Here is a 16,146-nt window from a genome sequence, read left to right on the forward strand (position 1 = left end):
TGTTAATTTCCTTTATACAGTTTAATTGAGTCCAAGTTTGACTTTTTATGCACTGCTAGTCTTGTCTCAGTAACTTTTTACTGGATTCTAGAGTGCTCTGAGTTAAGTTACTTGTTAAAGCACAATGGCCCTATTAGGTAAGTTCAGAGTCCTTTGGAAGTAGAAAGTATTGTTTTGTTTTGAGAATGCTTATGCTACTATAAATTAGGGTCTTTAGTGAGAGGCAATTCCTTTTATCTGGACGGATCTCTGGAAAGCTTTGGTTTGTAATATAACTCCTTCGACTTATCATTTGAGGACTATCAATTTAAGATCTGAATCAGATCAAGATATTCTACTACAAAGCGGAGATGAATTAGATCTTAGAAAGAAGGGAGAAAATATTTTATTTTACTAAAATGACAACCTTTGTGCAGATCAACGAAGGGAAGGAAAAGGAAAAGGAAGAGGAAAGATAGAAGGAATAGTTGATAAGGGAGGAATCATTAAGAGAATCATTATTTCATAACCGTGATTACCTAATATTATAAATTTGTAGATCTCATATTAGTCATCTATATACAAGGGAGTCCTTCCTTTTGCACCCTGCACTATGACTATCTCTTTAATTGATCCTATGAATTTCCTGAAATTGTTCATATAATAGCCTGGACTTATTTAACCCAACAGGAAGGTTTTAAACAGGGTATATGCTGTTACTCTTGAATGTAAGTATTTACAATTTCTAAGTTAAAACTTAGCCTCTCCCGAGTCCGATTCTTATCTTTTCCTTGTCCTTAAAATAACTGTTGAGAGTGTTTGTGTTTTCTCAGGATAGGTTGTGTTCAGTTACCATGTTATTCAAGTTAGATATGTATTTGTTAGGTTCCAATCATGTTAAACTAGGGCACTTTTAATTTGGTATACATTGCCTCAGGTTTGAGGTTAAAGTCCGTACACATGTTAACAACAGAGTGTTATTTGGACATTTTTAGGATAAATCTGTGTCTCACAAGAAGTGTGAAACTAGACAGTTCTGAATACCATTATAAGCAGTGTCCCACAGAACTATCTTTAACTCTTTAATATATCATGATAACTTAAGCTCTTAAGAGTTCAGCCTTAATTTGTTAGAGTGAAACTCTGATAAGCAAACTATGATTGTTTGATATTTCTGTAGACACTAATTTTTCATGATTTATTTTTGTGTCTACAGACTGATCTAGCAAATATTCAGAAAAAGAAAGAAGAGGAAAAGGTGAGCACAGTAACCTTATCCCCATCTCTGAATACTTTTGTTTTGTCTCACGTTCTGATGAATTGAAATAACAACGGACACTCACTTGCATACAATGATCCTTTTGTTTGCAAAAGGCACTAAAGGAACTGAAGGCCAAGGCAGCTCAGAAGGGATCTTTCGGGGGTGCTGGTCTTAAGAAGAGTGGGAAGAAATAAGATTGATGTAAGCCTCAGGCGATGACCAACCAATTATTCCGATGAACTATACTAGTCGACCCTTAGTTAGCTCTTTGAGTCTGTTTGGTATGATTCTGGCTGATGCAAGTTATGGAGTTTGGTATTCAAAGACAAACGAGTATCTATGCTGTGACTTGTGCTTGTAGCAGATAAATGCTAAGTGTCTTGATTTGGGTTCAATTAGCTTGTCAGTGTTCAGAGAACAGTTCTAAGAAATTAACAAGTGATCTGCACTACTTTAAAATAGTTAAAAGCAAAAGGAATTAGTAAAGCACATTTACGACTTGGTATAAAAACGTTGACAAGTGAAATATAGTTAGGACATAGGATCAAGAATCACTGCAAGATTTTTATATTCAAGAAAGATTTACTCTGGTTTTAATCACACAGACCGGAGAGAGAGAGAGAGAGTAACTTTGGCTTCTTCAACAGGATAAACAAAAATTATTGGGTCTACGAAAAGCAAAACCAAGTTGGTTTTCGGTAGTGTCGGAATAGAACAATAGAAGCATATACTGAGTTCCTATTCGACTAACCTGGTCAGAGTAATCTATCCGGCAGTGACGTGCATCCAGCGCCACTGTCGAACATCTATTTACTTTACTTCTCACATAAGGGTGGAGGAAAGAAAGTAGTAAAGATTTCTAAATAGTCACTTTTTAGAAATAAAAATAGACTTATTTGATATAAACTTTTTTATTTTAGTATTGCAAATAAATAACCACTTATTAGTCTATACTATTACTAGTACAGTAATAAATTATCATTACAATCACACTCTTTTCTCTTTCCTTTCTCTCTTCTCATCAACCACTCATTACAAAAAGTATTTTAATCATTTGCCAAATTATATCACAATCAAATATGATTATTATATATTATATTAGTATACACTAAATAGTAAAATAACTTATCTTGTACTAATAAAAAAATAATTATACTAATATTGGCTTTATTGCACAAGCAAAAATACCTTAGCAAGTAAAGATGACAGTTTAAAAATAAAAAGCAACTAGGACAGTAAAAATTAAAATTATTTGATAAAAACTTTATATAATAGTGGCGGTAGTAATAATAATTCATTTCCCGTTCTACTTTCTTGATCTAAATATTATATAGTGAGATTTTTAAGAAGTTATTACTTTCTTTTCTTATTTTTGTCAATCAAATACACCATAAAAGCACTTATTTTTGTCAATCTTGATCCTATCCGAGATCAGACAAATTATAAGACAACATCGAGCCAAGATATATTAAAAGCCAGATTAAATAACTTCTGCCTAAGGCTCTGAATGAACAAGGGAGAAAAACAAAACATTCCATTAACAACATGCAAAATATGAAAGAAAAGAAAATGTCACCAAATTGCGATAGCAATCTCTCACTTGTCCACAAACATAACCTCAAAATTGATACCTATAGATGCTCAACGATTGCTTAATGTAAGCAGTAGATGGCTGGCTTATAACAGTCCGTAGAACAAGCACTACTCATCTGACTAAGGTTAAAAATTTATATTTCTTATGAAATATGGTGCTATATCTCCTTCTGTGGACTGTCGGGTTCCTCCTTATCAGGATCCTCTTCTTCCTCTTCTTTCTTCTCTTCCTCTTCTTCCTCATCCTCTTCAGGAGGAGGGTCGTATGGTGATGGAGTGGGCAGTGGGGTTTTCATTGGGCTAAACTGTGGGAAGATATCAGGTCTCCTGCCAGGCTTGGGTCTTTCCCACTCCTGCAATATGCAAAAGACATAAATGATTGATCGTTTCATGCAAGAAATAAAACATAGGCAATTAATCATCAGCAGAGCAATGGAATTATTTATACAACTTTAACATATAAGGCTGCACTGAACTATTTATCTAAACTAAGGAAGTAGTCACTTAATTAGTGCATTGACTTACAAGATAGACACTTTTGCAAAATCCAGCAAAACTTGGTGTTAGACTTATTGTTATACCAACAAGAATTCTCTTCAAACATGAAAAATTTACGATCACAAAAGAAACCACAGCAACATTGAATTGGTTATTCCTCAAGCCATGATGCCCACAGATCTTTGTAACCCTGGATATCATGGCCACCTTTGCTTTCTTATAAAATTTGAATTACCTAATTTCTACCAGGAAGAAGTGAGGAAAGCAAGCAAAATTGGTTTAAATGAAATGAAATCAACTTCTTTTCTCATATATGGAAAAGATACAGTTTTTCATATTTATAAATTTACTATAGCTTCTGACTTTTCGAGTGGTACATGTGCAAAGTAGTACCCTTTTCAGGGGTTATGTGCAGAAAAGAGAACCCTACAATATAAGGAATGCTTGGCTGCTTGCTATATGGCAAAGCATAAAGCAATGAAGAACATGCTACCTCAAGACAAAAGTACAAACAACTAAATGAAGAATAGATGGAAAATAAACAATGTAAGAAAGGCTTAACTTGGAGACCTTATCTTCAAAAAGGAAGGCAATTTATAGGGAAGAAAAAGGTATGGAATTCTATTAGGGGAATGAAGTGTATAAACAAATTAATCAGAAGATCCCTTCATGATCTAATAAAATGAAAAACAGTCAATAGATGTGTTCAACCTCTTTTTACTTTCAGTACATAGATATGATCAAATGAAGAAAAATAATCTTGAACTATGTATCTGTATAGGTATGAAAATTTCTCTTTTTTTGAATCCCTAGCATCTATTTGGTAACCCCTCTTACAATCAACAGTCAAATGAATTCAGTACCATTATGAACATCTCTTTTATGAACTTTTGTATGTGGAGAACTACCTTGGGCACTCTAAACATCAACCCTTCTTTCTTTCTTCATTTTCAAAAAGGGATCCGGAGCCTAAACAAACAATGTTTCCCCACTAGAAGGCATCTCTTAGTTTTTCTTCTTCTATTTTATGTCAAAAGCTCATGAAAAGAGTTCCTTTCTAATCAGATTCTCATAACAGCATACCAATAAATGTACAAAGTACATACATATTACAATACTGAAGTTCTCACAAGTACCATTCTCAGATTTATCTAGTGAATGTTGAAGATAAAGTTTGAATGTGATGTGAGAATCAAATGCCAAAAGTTTAGGTGATACAAGAGGCGTTCTCAAGATGCTGTTAGGCTCTTATTTGACTGTGAAGGACAATTGGGAAATGAATCATGGAAATAGCGAATACCTAGAATCAGAATTCAGAATGGTGTCTTGATGTTCAACAAATCTTTGGTTCAGCTTTAGGAGAACAAATGGAAGAAAAGATGCAGGAGATTAAAATTTATATATGCCATTATATGGTGAGAATTGGAGTCCTCATAAAGAACCTTGTTCAGCTATATGTTCTTTGATTAATGCCAATTGCTTGGGCTTTGAAAAGTATCCTGGAAAATAGTTCTTCAACGGTTTATCCTATTACTTGGATGCCAAAATGGACTCCGAAGAGGAAGCCACATTTGCAAGGTTAAACTTCAAAATTGAGCATGACACAATAATGTACATTATGCCAAGAGGAATAAAGGCCATGATCTCTATGTTCAGCTGACATCTCTCCTACTCCATTTCCCATTCTTTATTTCTTCAAAACCTCTTCTTTCTTTCTTCATTTACTCTTGCAAACAATTATACTTACTGCTGTTATACTTGCTATAAATCTAATATATTTTTGAAATCATCTATTCTCAATTGTTATGTACATAAATATCTCACACTACCAGTAACATTTTGATATGATTTTAGAGAGTTAAACAATTAGATTACTTGAGTAACTGTAATTTATATACTGTCAAATCTTGAGATTAATTTGGTAAATAAAAAGGGAATCGAATCTACATGTAATTTTTTTTTTCCTAAAAAACTGAATAGAAGGCCTTCCTTCAACCTTCTTCACTACCCTCCTATAACCTACACTTATATCACCAAACACATAGAAAACCTTGTCCTTCCTAAGACTAAATCCATAAATCATATATCAAAAACATAATTAAAAATGGAATCCCGACCAAAAACTATCTGGCCTTTCTCCATAGGAGCACAAAATTGGAAAAAATGCAGTCTGTAAGTATTCGAGCTTTAAATTTCGAAAACAATATTATAAAACAACCCAAGCTCAAATCTTTACTACCAAAACCTACTATCAGGTTTGAAGAGAGAGAGAGAGAGTGAGAGAGAGAGAGGGCATACGATGGGGAAATCTAGAGGGGAGCGGCGGGTCATCTTCTCTTCCTCCGGAGCCATGCAGACCACTAGACTCCTCCGACCATGCCGGAGGCGAGGGGGAAGAAGACAAAGAACGTTGCTTGTGCGGCTCCGAGCGGCACGTGTGCAGCCGCCGACCGGCGCCGCCGCCGGAGGGCAGGCGAGAGAGGCCCCTGAGAGGCACCACGAAGATGCCATAGCTTGGTGGATTGCCTCGCGCTTTCGTTGGGTTGGACGCGGCGAAGTAGACCGCCGAGGCGCCGACCGCCTCTTCTAGATGTAGATAATGTATCGGGAGATTGGAGAGAGGGGTCGTTTTGGAAATAAGTCGCTATAACAATCACTCTTTTTTTTTTCTCTTTAAGCTTAAAGGGTTAAATATGCCCAAAAGAAATTTATTAATTTTTGCCACCGCTAAATTCAAAATACCCAACTATATTTTTTAACAAAATAAACAAAATTTAAGAATAATATTATTAAATGACCAATAAAACTATTATAAAATATAACAAAGTAAAAATATTTTTAACAAATACATCATTATAAAATATAATCAACCAAACAATCCATTTATTTCTCTAGATACATCTAGAAAAATAGGTATTTCTTAATTCATATATATTTCTTATAGAATTTTATGTGTTTCAAATGCAATATTTAGATTGTTAAATAATAATAGTAATGAAAGACTCCCGTGGGCCTGACCACGGAATCGGGTCGGATTCAGAATCCTATTCTGATCCGAGAACCCGCTACTCTTACCTCGCTAAATCCCATTTTTATCGGCTTTGTGTGCGAGTTCGTGTCCGGTCCAATTTCTTCTTCCTCGGAGCGCCAAAACCATCTTAAAATCTTGAAGACGGTACGCCAAATGTCGCAGCTACCCCTCGCCGTCGAGATCTCCGACGAGGACGATTCCTGCACCGGCTTCTCCCCCTCCCCTCCTCCGCTCAAGAAGCGGCTCGGCTTGGCCCATGGAGGAGGAGCTCCAACCTTTCTTGTCATTGACGATGATCCAACCCCGCAAAAGCCCAATACGTTCCGGACCCCTTCTGTGATCCCCGATTCCCCTCTTTCGTCCGATATCGCCTTCGACTCCGTCGTCAGATGCAGTCTCCCCAGCTCCAAGGCGAACGGTTCTTCGGAGAAATTTTCCGGTTAGTCGAATCGCACCTTCTCTTCTTGATATTTTTTTACTTATTGCTATTGAAAAGATTCATAGAGAACCGATATATCATTTGCAATATTTGTTTAAAGAAATTAGTACATGGAATTAGCCAATTGTGCATCTCTAAATTCACCTAACTAAATTTTCATTCATCTGGAAGTTTCTCCTTTATACTGCATTATGTGGTGAAAGGAACTGATCATATACCTGGGAGGACATCCCGTGCTAGCATCCGGTGATGTGATTACCAGGTGGTGGCATGCCTTGCAAGTTTCGATTCTCTTTATGTTTTTATTGGCGAATTGGTCGTGTTCTGATATAATCCTTCATGCTTGGATGAAATAATTTTGGTTTCTCGCTGTCATTTGCAGGAGTTTCTGGTTTAGTTCTTTTGGAGTCAGACAATGAGATGGCAGATGATGGCCGTAGGGAAAATGTTGAAAATCCAGGAAGCATGACAGGAGGGTCTGGACTGACATCTCTGTCTGAGATGAGCTCTCACTCTAATGAAGTAGAGACTCCAGTAGGTATGGGTCATAAGGTCTGTTCCAGGTTACCTGACCCGTCAAGAACTTATTTTTCTGCCAGTAGAAATAGTTATGATGATGTTATTGTTGGAAGTAATAAAGATGGAGCATTTGCTGCCTGTAATGGTACGGATTCTGGAATTATCTGATTTATGTTTCTATATGGGAGCTAATACAATTTCAAAATTTTTGACATTTTCTTCTATAATGGTCTGCATTTTCATTAGGCACCATGGACTTCACAGATCTGGTTAATGATATTCCTTTCCAAGGTGATATTTTTGTGAAAGACATCTTGCAGGTAGAGCATTTTAAAACACATTCACATGGCTGGAAAGGTTTTACTGTTAGAAAAAAATGAGAATTCATTTTGATTGATGAATATCTCTTTTATAGTTTAGAAGTCCAATATTTAATGTTCATGATTGCTCCTAAAATTTGAGGATTATTGTCTCCTTTATAATTGAAATGCATGATTGCTCCTATGTTACAATTATCACTGTGGACTTAGTCTCTCATCACTTATTCACTTTGTAGTTTATATGATGTCCTTGTGAATGCACTGAAGTCCATTATTGGTTTTTGTGGAAGGTTCTTATGAATTATCATTGTGTGCTGAATTACGTCAGTTTATTGTTGTCTAAATGGTGTTGATAAAACCTATACTAGTAAACAAAAGCTTATGCTGTCCAATTGGAACATCATCATTTATTGGATCTAACTTGTAGACTTTGGTTTACAACGTTTTTCAAGGTCCAATTATGTTTCTGTTATGGAGTTTAGGCAGAATTAATAATTGCTTATTTAGTAGTCTATTCCAGGCTTGTTTAGTGTTGAAACCAAGCATCTTTATTTTATTATTACATGGTCCCATATAAAAACATTTCCTATGATTTGTTGTTTTGTCTAGGTTGACCTGATGAGCCCACTGGAGGTCTTTTGGTTCTATAGAGTTGGTTACTTTAATATTCGTTTACTAGGATGAGAATACTCAGCCGAGTTATCTGGTTAGTAGTTATGCATGAATGTACTATTGTACTCTGGAGCTCCATTCTCCTATTGCCTTTATGTTAAGTTAATAACTTCAGATGGACATCTAATCATACATAGGAACACAATTGCAGAAGGATGCTTACACTGATATAAACCTTTAAAGTGAAGAAAATGGACATACAGGAAGACAACAATGAGTAACCTTCCAGTAATACACTTTTTCTCCTTTTCTTTTAGTTTATTTTTATTTCTTTCTCTTTTTTTCCTGACAAAGTTCCCAGTAGTACATACTAGTCTGAACATTTTTTGAGGTTAGATTAGATCGGTTTGTGCACAGAAAGTCCAAGTCTCAATTACTTTCTGATTATCTGTTTCACCATATCTGTGTCTGCAAGCATCTTGGTTTGAGCTCATTTGTGTTGCTCATTAGTGTCATGATTGCTTACTTCTTTTGCTTCCTTTTGATGCCACTACTCTCCATAATTTGACACTAGTTTCTTTGCTTATTTATCTTTCCTTTGTGTTTGCCTTGATTTCTGTGAGTATATCAGGATAAAAGCTACAGTGAGGAACAAAACATGTTCGAGCATGTAATTATAAATTCAAAGAGGGAAGACAAACAAACAGAAGTTAGTGCTAGGAAAAATGATTACAAGGCTGAAGCTTCTGTTAGAAAGAAACTACAGAAGGAAGAAAAAGTTCGATTACGTGAAGAAAGAAAACGAAAACAGCAGGTTAGGCTAGTGGAAGTGGGTATCTTACAAGAAGTATATGGTATAAAGTGACTGCATATATTTTTCATTTCACAGGAGGAGAAGCTACGAAAAGAAGCAATGAAAGCTGAAGCAGCAGAGATGAGGAGGTTGGAAAAAGAAAAGCAGAAATGGGAAAAGGGGAAATTAGCACTGAAATCCATTGTTGCTGAGATTGATGCTAATGTAATTGAAAATGGGTCAATTGGAGGTATGCCAGATTTTGAAATCATAAACAAAATCTTTTCTAGATGGTCTTACTACATGGTACGTTGGTTCCATCTTATTGCATGCCAGGTCATCTTCTTACCAGATTTGCAGAAAAAGGTCTTTCTTTTCGTATTACATCAAATCCAATTGAAGGGTCAATCTTGTGGAGAATTATTGTTCCTGACCACATTGCTCAGGTACTAAAGCTTGCTTTTTCTCAAGAGCATATGTTTATTGACACTGTTGCTAGTTTAGCAAGAAAATATGTATGTTGGTTATTGACACTGCTGTGTGTTTTACATTTTTGTACTCAAAAAGATTGGAGTGTTCTGCAGAAGTGCAGATCATGCGCTTACAGATATGTCCACCAATTCTGTCATGGTAGACAATGCTGTACCTTCACTCCATAGGGTTCGGTGAATGTGATAAAGTACTAAGATTTTATGTCGATAATTGATATTTTGTTCTTTGTGTACATCTCTTTCTTTACTTGTTTCATCACAAAATATAATTTTCCTCTTCTAGTGATGTTATGTTGATATATTGTCTCAATCTTTTCTAGTCAAATATTGCTTTCCTGTTGAAGGATGTTACTGGAAGTCAAGGTCAATGCCACAGTTTTGAACTTTCTACACTTTTTGATGCCAGATTTTGAGATTTAAAGCTTTAATGCACCCTCATATGCTATTTGATGCAGATTATAGTTGGAGAACTGATGAAGCGCAGTGGAACTGCAAAAAGTGTAGTATTAGAATATTCTCCCAAATATTTATCATTAGAGACTGTGGGTTCTCATTATCCATTAGAATTAGCTTTTTATCAACTTGAGCTTGTTTGATATTCTTTGGAACGTAGTGGCTTTGTATGATCTGAGAAAAGGTATGCAAAGAGAGAAGGGGAGTAGGGAGAGAAAAGGGGGGCAGGGTTTTTAAGTAGTTCATTACCTTTAACACGGACAGAGGTTTGGCTACAAGTCTTTCTTTGAATTCACAAACTATGTAATTTCCCTTTTAACCAGTCATTTACATGTGAGAATATCTTAGCTTAATATTTGGTTGTTCTTCCTTATCTCACTTCCTGCATATATTATCTTTGCTCTGAAGTTGAGTATATCAAATTATCAATATCAGTGACTTGAATAAAAATAAGTGGGCCTCTCTCCCTCTGTTAGTATGTTATACCATAGCTAAGGTTCAAGAGACCATTTTGTGTTTTATGATGGCTTTCTTCACAATTAGAAGCAACATGTTGTCAACAAAATGTCATTCAATAAGGTTAGTGTGGCCTATTAACTTTAGGGTCTATAATTTTTATGCAGCATTCATCTGTGGGAACAGAAGTGCCGTATGTACTGCTTGTACGTCAAGCTGAGGAATTTTGTCGTCTGGTCACCAGTGAGTCACTCATGGATCATGTCCATAAAGTTCGAAATCAGTATCCATCATCCACAATTTGCTATGTCACAAACAAGATAATGAGTTACATCAAGAAATGGTTAGTCGTTGTTAAACATGTCACCATTTCATTTTTCAATTCAAATTATTATTTTCCTTTTCTTTTTCTGTTTTGATTAGAATTTTTCCTTGGAATTATTCCATCTGAGCGGTATCTCTCTGAGAAGGTCAAACCAGTATCTTAGATATGAGAAGGTCAAGCCAGTATTTAGATACATACAACCAATGTTAGATTGTTAGCTGAATAAATTGTTTCAGCATTGACATGGAATTTTCTGTGCAGTTGCAATTATTTAGTTTTACTTTGCGAATTTGGAGTATCATAGTTGATCTTGGCCTATGAAACTAAATGTTAAGTTGTATCATAATCTGGATTCTGGAGTATCATGTGTTCTTTGTAATTGTAGTTATGTAAATATCAGCCATGATAATCAAATCAGTTTATCCTCCTTCTAGCTTTCATAGTCCATATATCACATTCCTTCTATTAACATTAAAACAATATATTGATGAAAGAAATTGCAAATTTTACGATTATCTTCATATTTTCAATCACAGTTGTTTTGCAAAGATAGTCATATCAATAGTTCAATATGATTTGTTAGGTTCTTTCTCTTATAGTGTCGAGAGCTCTCTAAGCTTTAATTATATCATACTTTGAAGATCTTGTAACGTTTTATGTACTTTCAAACTCATGTCCAAGTTTCAAAACTAGCAGTTGCATTTTTTACAATTCCTGCTTCAAATTGTTTCAGTTGTTTCTGTCAGCAACATAGTTGAATCTGAAACTTATCTATGTACTCCATCTGAAATGTTTTATTTCCTTCTTTTTTCTGGATATGATTTATTGTAGCAACCACTTCTGTTCCATTGCCCCTCAATACAATCTCTTCCATGTATTTACTTTGGTGAACTTAACTGAATCTTAACTGTTTGAACGTGATCAGTGAACAAAACCAATACAAGAATCCATCAAATGCTAATAATTGGAGACGTCCACCAGTTGAAGAGGTTTGTCTCTGAAGGAAGTCAATTGCCAAAGTTGGTCACCATTTTTACCTTTATAACAACTGTAAAATATTTGAGAACTTGGTCTCTTACAGGTTCTGTGTAAATTAACAACACACTACCCTAAAGTGCACTCACGGCAATGCGTAGATGAAGCTGAACTAGCTGAACACGTTGTTGGTTTAACATCTAGTCTTGCTAATTGCCATTTCAGGTAAGTTACTTTAACCATATGCAAATTTCAGCTTTCGGGTGTTTAATGTGCAGTTGTATAGTGAATGAATTTTCTTGAAATGTTTCAGTATCTTTTGATGGTAATTTATGTTCAATGAATATTTTCTGGCTGATATGCAATCTCATACATCCATAAATTGGAAGCTCTCAGTTATGCTCTTCCCATGAATCCTCCATATTGCTGTTTTGTCGAGCTGTTCAGATAGACTGTAGATGTTCATTAGTTATTGTTTCTTGTCTACAGTTTTAGGCATTTTCCTCTATATGTTAAGAGGAATCTCTTCACTGTATGTCTTTACACTCAGTTTACAGAACTATTGGGCTCGGTTTTTGAAAATTCACTATTGAACTGAAAGTAGACATGCTTGTTGTATGCTTACTAGTGATATTTTGAGGATCTAGATTTTCCCCTTCTTAAATTTGCATGTACTTATTAAAAAGAAAAATGGAGGGCCCTGTTATTTGATTTACATGGAGATCTGCTTGCCCACTTCAGAGATATGGAAATCAATTTTTTGGACTTACCTAGTCTGAAGACATGCAATTCTAACTTATCTTTTGGACCGACATAGAGATCATAACCCCCTGTTTGAACAGCCTTTTGGGCCCACTTAGAAATTTAAGAGTGTAGGATATAAACATATATATATATTATATGCATCAAGGTTTGGTTGACAATGTATCTTCATGTGTGTCTGGCTTTGCACCATCCAGCTTGGTCTGGTCTAGTTATCATTTGCATGGTGTTTATTTTGATTTGAATTGTGCATTCCTGACGCCTAATTATGCCTTATCAGAAGTTATTTATGTGGATGGTGATGAATAATATCTCTGGGTTTCTGTGTATTTTTGTTTTGATTCCTTCTAAACTTTGTTTGGATCTTTGAATCGGTACATATTAGGCTTTAGCTGTTTTAGTTATGCTTTAATGCATGATAATCCTTTAAAATATTTTGGTGGTTGCATATCTTCAAACAACATGTAGGTAGGTGAGCTTCACCTGATCAAAGAAGGTTAGTTTCTAGAAGGGGTTAATACTTAATTATGTCATAGTTTTTTCAAAACAAATGAAATCTTTTCTATATCGTGGGTTCTTTTAGCATAATTGATGACTCAAAAATGACACTAGCCAATCTGGATTTTTAATGATGAATTCCTTGATACGTGGTTTATAAATTGCTCCGGTTACTATTTGATATGAGTAAATAAAAAATCGTCTTGATTACCTCTTCTAATGTTTTTCAGCCCTATAATGTTACTCTTCCATTTTGCTAAATGTGGAGATGTTCACTATTTCTGCACTCTTGATGTTCTTTTTTTTCAATTATTTGCAGGAAGAAACTGACATGGTTATCTGTGAATGCTAATGGATCAATTATTCCTAAGAACTTCATTGATAAACATCTAATTAAGAAAAGTACCTGGTACGTTATGGTTTTGGTAACATATGTAACAAAATTTACTGGTTGCTTTTATGTCGTAGCTGTTTGTTGATGCAACCTCATTGATAAACATCTAATTAAGAAAAGTACCTGGTATGTTATGGTTTTGGTAACATATGTAACAAAATTTACTTGTTGCTTTTATGTCGTAGCTGTTTGTTGATGCAACATGACAATACAGTCACTCTACTCTTGGTTTTGTGACTTGTTTCTTCATTTTAAGTACTAAAATTATTTCGATGGAGTCATTGCATTGCATTTCTACAGTGATATACCATGACAGCATTTGCAGAATGAAATGTTAAGTGCATTTTCATGCGTTTATTCTTTCCTTTCTAAAGCTTTGTCCAATTTTAACTGTTTTTTCTATGTAAAGTTCTATAAATATTTGAATAGATTTCTACATTAGATATCTGAAATTTAAGTTACAGTCCTTCTTACAGAGCTTGATACATAATGGCGTTATCTTTTTGAGAATATGTACTCCTGATCATGGTTTGATGTCTTGGCACCATTGTTTACTGTTCGAGGCAATTTGAATGGTTCATCTTGTTGTTTGGAATTGCCGGTCTTTTGACCAGACTATGCCTAGTTAAGTCTTGAGGTGTAAATTTGGATTGGTGAAGTTATTCAGATGTTGCGGGGACTAGGTACCCCATAGTCTCGATTTTGGTTGGTCACTTTTGTATATTGTACCTGCACATTTTGGCTTCAGCAATGAAGATGCAAATAGAGGTACTTCCGTGTGTATTATTGTCATGTACTTAGAGAGATTATATGGGGACCGTCAGCTTTGTGATTCTTTGTGCAAGCGTTTCAGCTTATCTTGCAGAAATACTACTGTTTCGGTATACTATCTATTGTGTAGTTCTATTCACTGATTACCCTTTATTTAGTTCTATTCACTGACTACCCAAATTGGTTTTTTACCAGATTAGCTGATATTCATTCTGCAAAATTTTACATCAGGTTAAAGGCACTAATAGCTATTCCTAAAGTTCAGCCAAGATATGCCATTGCTATTTGGAAGAAATATCCAACCATGAGATCTCTCTTGAATGTGTACATGGATCCGACTAAATCGGTGGGTGCCATTTTAAGATAAAATGATGCTTGACAGTTAATTCTCTTTATATTAATATCGTGCTCTTCTCATGACAGGTTCATGAGAAAGAATTCCTTCTCAAGGACTTGATGATCGAGGGGCTGTTGGGTAGGGAAGAGAGGAGGTTAGGTGAGATGTGTTCCAAGAGGGTGTACAGAATACTTATGGCACAGAGTGGAGGAATCATAACAGATGATGTTGAGGACGGAGCTGATCTTTTTGGCCCCTAGTTATCGCCAGATGCCATGTAGTTAAAATGTATCACCAGTGTCTATATAAGCAAATTTTTTTTCTTCTGTTCATTAAATATTTGTTAGATCATTCTTAGAGAAAAGTAAACCTTCAGTTTGCTTTAATGGAAGGAATGTATTCTTTTTAGATTATGACTGCAACGGTTTATCTGGACAAATAAAGTTACTTTTTTCTTTTTCTTTTGCCATTACTTGGTGCCGTGCCAAACTAGTGGTGTCCATTTTCTAGAACTCATGAATCGCTGCTCTTGTTGGGGAATTAAATATCCTTTTATTTAGTTCTTAGTTGCCTACTTAGCATTTCGAGTGGTACTCCACCCTTGATAAAATAAATTTGCATTATAGGGAATTTCAGTTATTACTTTGCACTGACGAAAGGGTTGTGATAATTATAATTTTTAAAAAGATTTAATTGAATATTTTGTCAATATTGATAATCAAGTCTCAAGATTGATTCTGTTAACCAACCCGTGGATGTGACATAGGCTAGAGGCCTAAGTCTAAAACTAGAACTGTAACAAAGCCTTGCGGCAAGCCATTGACCACAAGGTCTGATTGCCAATGACATAATAATATTAATTTTTATAGGCCTTCTCAGCTCAAACAGTTGTTGCAGGCCAAATTGGATTTCCTTTTCTCTTCTTTTTCTTTTCTTTTCCTTAATAAACTGACTTGATTGAATGATAGGTAGTAAGGTACCATAGGACTACTTTAGCCAGGAGTAACTAGTGAGCAATTATAAAAATGAGACATTGGTCTTTCACATGTCCACAATGGCTGCCCCTTGGTGTAGTTAGTGAGTGCTTCACATGATTTTGCAGCAACCCACCTTCCCCTCCATAGGATTCAACTGCCTGCAGGTCTCTCAAATCAAAACCCATCTCCTCATCCCCTCCCTCTCCCAGGTAAAGAAAAGAGGCCACCAATTAGAAACCCCAAGCCACTTCCATGTGCCTTCCGTGGAGGTCTTTGTCAGTCCAAAGATACCTCCTCCCCTCCATCAAATTGTAACAGTCCTCCTAGCCTTTATTGGTAAACAACTAATAAATCACCCCCCCTCACCAGTAACTCCCCCCGCTGCAGTCAAACGCATAAAGTCCCTCTTAGGTGTCGTCATTTGACATAACAACTCGCGTTTACACCCATTAAAGATTAGAGAGGGAGAGAGTTAAAGCTTTGTTTGTTGGGTGGACTACAAAAGAAATAAACACTACAAACCAAAGACAACAACAGCGATTCCCGGGCCGTTTGAAACCAAAGGAGTGAGGGAGAGAGAGAGAGAGAGAGGGACCAAAGCAAAAGAACGCAGCGTAGGGTCAGCTCACGAGTTGGCTGTGATGAAAGAAGAGCGGGGGTCC

General features: G+C 35.7%; 2 protein-coding genes across 3 annotated transcripts; one reads left to right on the forward strand and one right to left on the reverse strand.

Annotated features, from left to right (window-relative positions):
• Positions 1-2,706: 2,706 nt before the first annotated feature.
• On the reverse strand, positions 2,707-5,982 carry LOC140776959 (uncharacterized). The gene is made up of 2 exons (XM_073120833.1): positions 5,630-5,982; positions 2,707-3,186 (listed from the first exon to the last, which is right to left on the reverse strand). Exons 1-2 carry the CDS (start codon positions 5,840-5,842, stop codon positions 2,992-2,994), a joined length of 408 nt encoding a protein of 135 aa, XP_072976934.1. The 5' UTR covers positions 5,843-5,982; the 3' UTR covers positions 2,707-2,991.
• A 482-nt stretch (positions 5,983-6,464) lies between these two features.
• LOC140778877 (crossover junction endonuclease EME1B) lies at positions 6,465-14,936 on the forward strand. Of its 2 annotated transcripts, XM_073123771.1 has the most exons (12): positions 6,465-6,801; positions 7,184-7,465; positions 7,567-7,640; positions 8,884-9,066; positions 9,142-9,295; positions 9,382-9,491; positions 10,613-10,788; positions 11,696-11,759; positions 11,852-11,970; positions 13,325-13,414; positions 14,402-14,516; positions 14,594-14,936. In XM_073123771.1, exons 1-12 carry the CDS (start codon positions 6,516-6,518, stop codon positions 14,765-14,767), a joined length of 1,827 nt encoding a protein of 608 aa, XP_072979872.1. In that variant the 5' UTR covers positions 6,465-6,515; the 3' UTR covers positions 14,768-14,936. The 2 variants fall into 2 exon arrangements, with proteins under 2 accessions (XP_072979872.1, XP_072979874.1); XM_073123773.1 differs by lacking the exon at positions 13,325-13,414.
• Positions 14,937-16,146: the final 1,210 nt, after the last annotated feature.

This window comes from Typha angustifolia, chromosome 15 (genome assembly GCF_048772165.1).
Source record: "Typha angustifolia cultivar Huaian chromosome 15, ASM4877216v1, whole genome shotgun sequence".
Taxonomy (NCBI): domain Eukaryota; kingdom Viridiplantae; phylum Streptophyta; class Magnoliopsida; order Poales; family Typhaceae; genus Typha; species Typha angustifolia.